Source organism: Zeus faber, assembly GCF_960531495.2.
Source record: "Zeus faber genome assembly, chromosome: 19".
Lineage (NCBI taxonomy): Eukaryota > Metazoa > Chordata > Actinopteri > Zeiformes > Zeidae > Zeus > Zeus faber.
The window spans coordinates 11905400-11912275 of record NC_137206.1 but is presented as its reverse complement, the minus strand read 5'-3'; the positions used below and the strand labels follow the sequence as shown (position 1 = coordinate 11912275).

The window sequence follows — 6876 nt, the reverse complement described above, 5'->3', positions numbered from 1 at the left end:
TTTTAATTTTTTACAAATACATAGCACACAATTGATAACAATAATCATGGCAATAATAGTAGCAATAATAATATAACCATAAATAAATAAATAGAAAAATGTGGGATAAATACATAATAACTATGTATTATTATTATTGTTATTATTATTAATACTACTACTAATAATAATTATAATAATGTTCATTTGTATAGGAGACACGTTATGGCTTACTTTGTGTCGCAATTCATGGATTCGTGTGAAGTGATTCGTGCGTCATATTAACTTGACGACTACTTAAAAAGAAACATTGTAATGGTTGGAATCTGTGGACGTCTACCTTTTTCATGGAAGTAAATACAATTACAAAAAAACCACAGGGCCCACTAGCAACCAGCACCGGGACAAAGTTGAGCCGGACGCGGACGCTCACACGCGCGGTCCGCGGCGCAACACGTCGGAGCCACAACACGGCGCGGAGCCGCGCTCCACGCACTTATATATACTCCCCAAAATAGCCAGCCAATCGACGCCGGGGGCCTCCGCGTCGCCTCCGCCAATCGGGGCGGAGGCAGAGCCGGCCGACGTCGGCGGCGATTGGCCGCCCGTGATATCATGCGCGCTCGGGCACGCTGGTCGACGCCGATTGGCCCGCCGCCCCCTGCCTACGTCAGCCCGGGGCCGGCGGTAGTGGCGGCGGCGGCGGCGGCTGCGCGGCGGCGGCGGGGAGGGGAGGCGCGGAGGGAGGCGGAGGGGAGGCGGGTCAGGGAAGTTAGCGGAGCGCGGAGCGGCGATCCGGGGCACTGTTAGCGAGCAGAGGCAGGAGAGCGGTGCTCGGCAGGAATACTCGCTCACACAGCTGCTGCTGCTGCTGCCGCCGCTGCTGCTGCTGCTTCTTCCACTTCTTCTCCTTTTTTTATTTTTATTTTTTATTTTTTCCTCACACTTGTGCGCGGCGTGTTGTTGTTTTTGTTTTTGTTTTTTTTTGTTTTTTTTTTGGTGGTGGTGGTGGTGGTGGTGGGGGGGGCCTTACGGCGCGATAATAACAAACAACAATTTTTTTTTTTGAATAATAAATAGATTTTAAAAAAAAATAAAAAATAAAAAATAAAAAAAATACAAATAAAACAAGTGCCAACCCCCGAAACGAGGCTTTGTCGTCCCGCTTCGCTCCGAGATGGATGTTCTCCCCATGTGCAGCATCTTCCAGGAACTTCAGATAGTTCACGACACGGGCTACTTCTCGGCGCTGCCGTCACTGGAGGAGTACTGGCAGCAGGTGAATATGCCGTCACACCCCGCACGACTACGGCGCGCCGTGTTTATCGTCCGGCGTGCATGCCTTCTCATATCATTTCGGAACATTTTGTGTATTCTATCTATTTCCTTCCTTTTTATTTTTCATCATTTGAGTTATTTTCTCATTCATTTTTTTAATGTTTTTTTTTATTTTTATTTTATTTTTATTTTTTTTATTTCATTTTATTGCGTGTGTGTGTGTGTGTGTGTGTGTGTGTGTGTGTATATATAGTGCGTTCGTCCGTGTTTCCCAGAAGCGGACCTTGTCACTGGTTTAATTTTGAACTTCTCCCCGGATCAGTGTGTCACTGACAGCTCCGGTCCCAGATGACTGGCTCTGCTCTGTGTGTTGAACTGTCTCTACGTCAAGTCCAACTCAGCCCGGCGTTCCGTGGCGTTTTAGAAGGTTTTTGCTGTTGGTTTTTTTTTTCTGCTTCCCGGCAGAGAGATATGATAGTCATATTGAAAATATGACATTATTTGTATTCAGCATATGCGATCCGGTGCCATGGAAGCCCATCTCGTTTCTCCGGCCATTTGTGACTCTGCACGTACACAACTCCTGTTTATATATACATAATAAAATTATATAGATATATATTTCCAGGCTCGTATTTAATTCATTTTGAAAGCACGCACATCCACCCTCGCACCGTTTTTGTGTGTGTGTGTGTGTGGTTTTTTTTTTACTCAAAGTCTAACGTCGATCATTCCCCATCGGGATTTTATTCACGTCGCACGTGTTCCGTAGTCCGCGACGCGCCGTGGATTCTTATTTAATCTCAACCACCACGTGATCGACGCTGGGTTTTGAATGAAGTGCATAAAAACACGCTCTCAGACGACTCTCCGGTGTCAGGAGTGAGCGATTCCCTCCGCGCATGAGTAGATGCCAGTGCAGCTGGAAAACATTGTGTAAGATTGCGGAAGAGGATGCGTGGAGCGCGGTTCTTTTTTTTTTTTTTTTTTTTTTTTTTCTCAGAGCCTGTCAAAGCCCCGCTTCTCTGCGCCATACGCACCGCATGCAGATTTGCACTTGATCTGGGTTGCACCACTTTTTTTTTTTTTTTTGGACAGCTGCACACCTGGGAGCGGGATCACAATGTGTGTAGATTTGCAGTTGCCAAATGTCCGGGGCAATGAGGAAGGATGTAATTGCATGTGTTGACTCATTGCAGCTGAATAGCTGAGGCTGGAAGGGGAAGTTGGGCAAGCTTCCTTAAATGGACACTTAAATTTGTTGAGTGAGTCATTCGACCGCTGCAATGAAAACGCACTGTTTCCCTGCACTTAGGTGGCGCAAGTTTATGGGCTAAGAGCTCGGGTGACATGCACTCGGCATACCCCACTACAACAAAGCCCACTTGGGTCTTGACAAGTTTTGGTGAGGTGAACGGGCGTTGGGGTCAAAAGCTTATTCTTTGGTCCGCTCCCAACTATCCCCTGAGCCGCCGCTGGGTCGACAAAGTGCTGATGGATTCCAAAGAAGCACGACCTGCCCGTTGGTTATTTCCACTGTGTTTGGTTCACTCTGTTTGTACATCACAAGCTCAGACTAAGTCAGCAGACATCACATTTGTGTTATGTAACAACTTAAAGTCGGTCAACTCATCGGGCCCGCTTGTGTACAGAAGATTTTGGCATCTGTTTGTTAAAGCGGCGTGGAAAGAAAACAGAGCTCAAAGTAGGCCCACATCGATTCCTTTGAAGGGCACCAAAACCAAACATCTTTGCGGTCGCCATAAAGACCATAATGTACCGGCGGTGTCGAGATCAACAAGGCCCCCAGGCGCTGGTGTGTTAATTTCTCCTTTGTTTGCACCTCACCCAGACATGCTTGGAGCTGGAGCGGTATCTGCAGAGCGAGCCCTACGTCTCGTCGTCCGAAATCAAGTTTGACGGCCAGGAGGACCTCTGGAGCAAGCTGATCCTGGCCTGCGGGGACAAGGCCAAGGCCGAGTCCAGCCCAAAGATCCCCCTCGCCCACGAGGAGGACAATCAGGATAGCCAAATATTGGACACCCACAGTGTGAATTCCGACGCCAGCAGCGAAGCTTCGGACAGTTCCGAGGAGCTCTCGCCGACGCACAGCTTTACCTCCAACCCCCTGGGCTCCGTCCTGGTTGGCACTGGACCTTTTAGCCCCTCCATCATTAGCACTCCCCCGTCCTCCCCGGAAGCCGTCGCCGACCCCAGCGGCGCGTCGCAGGGCTGGGGCAGCACGCACGGCGACTTGCACTTGCCCGTCAAAATGAGGACCGGAGGGGCCGGGAAGAGCTCGGAAAAGACGGGACTGGTCTGCGGCGACGCTTCCCCGGACGGCCGGCGGCGGGTACACAGGTGTCACTTCAACGGGTGTCGCAAGGTTTACACGAAGAGCTCCCACCTAAAGGCACACCAGCGCACTCACACAGGTGAGTTTCGGGGACTCCGGCCCGGTCGAGGTTTTTTCCAAACGTGTTTTCTAATGTGTTTTCCCGGAGCAAATATTTGTGCAACCATTGTCCTGTAAAAGGAGGAGGCTCTGGATGCTCTGCAGTCCCCGGATGTAGCAAATTCCACCCCGGCCGCCGTAAACCTAAAAAGAATCTAATTGTGTAGGACGCGACCGCAGTTTTTTCTTTTTGGGGGGTGGGGGCTTTTTTTTTTCCTGTCATAATTGCACTTCCAAGCCGTTGTGTAATGTAATTAAAGGTCCACACTGCATGTCCTCAGCCCGGAGTGCTGAGAGTATTAGGTCTGCATGGCTGGATACCTAAACTGTGACCTAATCTATTTGGAATGTGACTGACTGGCTGGCTGGCTGGCTGGCTGAGGGAGTGAGTGAGTTGGAGAGAGAGAGAGAGAGAGAGGAAGGGAGGGAGGGAGGGAGGGAGGGAGGGAAGGAAGGGGGCGGGGTTTCACATGGCAAACAAAAGCGCCTGGGTCCTTGAAAACAGATTGGGTTTCACCATGAGAAAGGTTGAGTGGGCGTTCAGCCAGGGGCGCCGAGTTGGAAGGGTCTCAATGGGCGTTTGACGGTTCCTTATTTTTGATTAGCGGCGTGAAATTGTACGTGTGGCTTCCTGTAGAAGTGTTCCCGTTGACCCCCTCCCCCTCCCCTTCGCATCGAGTAAAACTTGAAACCCCGTCTGAATTCCTTACGCGTCTCGTAAGAAAGAGAGATACCGATCGGACGAGTTTGGTGGGATCCGGGCTTCCCAGCGCTCCCATCGCCGTGCCGCCACGGGGCTCATTGATTCCGAAATGCATTTAAATGACAAAAGGTGCCGAGAGGAGAACAGAAGGATTCGGGGGGGCGTTGGGGAAACGTCCCGGAGGAGCTCCGCTGGGGGCCGTTCGCCGTCGAAATTTTGACGCTTGAGACTCACCGCCTGTCTTTTCGTTGTCCCACCAGGTGAGAAACCATACAGGTGTTCATGGGAGGGCTGCGAGTGGCGTTTTGCACGAAGCGACGAGCTGACCAGACACTTCAGGAAGCACACCGGGGCCAAGCCATTCAAATGCAGTCACTGTGACAGGTAAGCGAATCGCGTCGACTTCCGCCGCCGTTGTTCGCCGGGCGCGGGGCGGCGCTCCGAGAGAGGAGGAATGCGGCCGGCGAACGTGCCGCCGAGCGGGCGCTCCGTGCGCGGCGGCGACGCGGAGGAGGAAATGAACCGTGGCAAGAGAGATGAGCTCTGCTGATCCCCCAGCTGATCAACCCATGACACAACCCGCCGTCTGACATTTGGGGCGCCTGCAGACCGCGGTAGAGCTGACGTTTGGCAAATAGATGACTAGATAACACCCGGGGGGCGTCAAAATACCATGGCTCATTGTTAAGCATGCCCTAAAAATTCTGTTTTGGCATGAGTACCAGCCGCATGAATGTAGGAACGTGATCTACCGTAGGACACAGAACCTCGGTCCATGTAGCCATTGTGGCCGAAGCTGCCTTTGGGCCGTCATTTGAATAGGGATGAAGGACTTGGAGATGCAATGTCTTCAGAGCATTAAGAGAAAGACGGGGAGACGTTCTCACCTCTTCACCTCCGCCCAGTTGCTCGGCGTAGCCGGGACGTACGTAATAACGCAGTCGTAATGATTTTAGTTCCGGTTTGCGGAGCCCATGACGCGGCGTCTGCGTGGCTGAAGCACGTTGCTCTCACAGTGCCGTGAACATCTCCCGTTCTTCCCCCTCTCCCGCAGATGTTTCTCCAGATCCGACCATCTGGCCCTTCACATGAAGAGGCACATCTAGGGCAGGACGACAACCAACCAACCAACCAACCAACCAACCAACCAACCAACCAACCAACCAACCAACCAACCAACCAACCAACCAACGCAACGGAGGAGAAACTTAAAAGATTAGGAAAAGCAAAATTAAAGAAGTGTCATCTCCCGACCTGTCTCTTGGTTGAACTGTCCCAGAGCAGAGTGGCGGGAGTGTGTTCCAGCCAAAGCATGCCATTTTGCACCATACTGAAACCCAGTGCCTCCGGGGGACCTCTCTTTGGAAAAAGGGCGCTCCGAAGGTTGTCTGTCGCAACGAGAGGACAAAAATCAAGGATGGGGAAGAAATCGGATTTTGAGGAAGACTTTGACAAAAAAGTGGGGAAAGAAAAAACAAAAAAAACAAACAAAACAAAGCAAAAAAAAATTAAGGAGAAGGAGAAGAAGAGAGAGGAAAAAAAAAAGAACAAAACAAAGACATACAAAACAGAAGAGTGAATGATTTGTATGTATGGTGCATGATGTTTTGGGAACATCCCCCCCCCTTCCCCACACCCACCCCCCCACCCCCCACTTCACCCCCCCCCCCCCCCCGGACAGCAGATACACTGGTACTTTTACGAAAAAGAGAAAAGGAAAAAAAAACAAAAAAAACTGTCTGAGGTAAGCATGTGTGCACTGTGAATGTCTGAGACTGGCTGAGCGCCCCCTCCACCCCCACCTCCCCAGCGAAGAGAAGGATGGGATGGAGGACGGAGGACAGGAGGGGTGGGGAGGGGCTGTACCGATATTGCTGTGGACTGAATGGGGGTTCCTCCGGAAAGGCTCCCCTCCGGCGAGCGAGTGGGACCACACCCGCCTGTCGGGGGGCCCCCCCCGACAGGCGGGGGACCGCAGTGGCCGAAGCCTTTCAGGGCCCTGGGGTTCAACCAGTAAAACGGGATGACTCTCTCTAATCAGGGGGGGGGATCCAGGACCGCCGACCCCACCCCCACACCTTTACACCCCCCCCGGTCTCTGTATGAGAGGAGCTTTTTTGGTGTTTTTTGGTGCAGCTACTTAATGTGCAATGTGTTCTGTAGCCTGTTTATTTTTTTTTGTTTGTTTGTTTGTTTGTTTGTTTCCTTTTTTTTTTTTTTTTTTTTTTTCCTTTTTTTATACAAGCTACAAAGCTCATTTGTAGTCCCAATTGTATAAGCTGTGTGCTTAGAGGTATAACACAACTACACTATAACTTCAGTATCATAGACAGATGTTGCATGGTTCTAGGGTTGTTCACGTTCCTGTTTCCGATCAGGACTGCAAATAGTTTCAATAAAAGTGCAGCTAAAATGCGAATGGTTAAATGTTACAATGTTGTACATAAAGCCTTGATCTTTT

The 6876-nt window shown here is 50.6% G+C and overlaps 1 protein-coding gene across 1 annotated transcript; it reads left to right on the top strand.

The window, feature by feature from the left end:
• The first annotated feature begins 1007 nt into the window (after positions 1 to 1007).
• Positions 1008 to 6659, top strand: klf6a (Kruppel like factor 6a). Its single transcript, XM_080020331.1, has 4 exons — positions 1008 to 1258; positions 3110 to 3692; positions 4676 to 4799; positions 5470 to 6659. The coding sequence occupies exons 1-4, from the start codon at positions 1157 to 1159 to the stop codon at positions 5519 to 5521; spliced, it is 861 nt and encodes a 286-aa protein (XP_079876457.1). The 5' UTR covers positions 1008 to 1156; the 3' UTR covers positions 5522 to 6659.
• Positions 6660 to 6876: the final 217 nt, after the last annotated feature.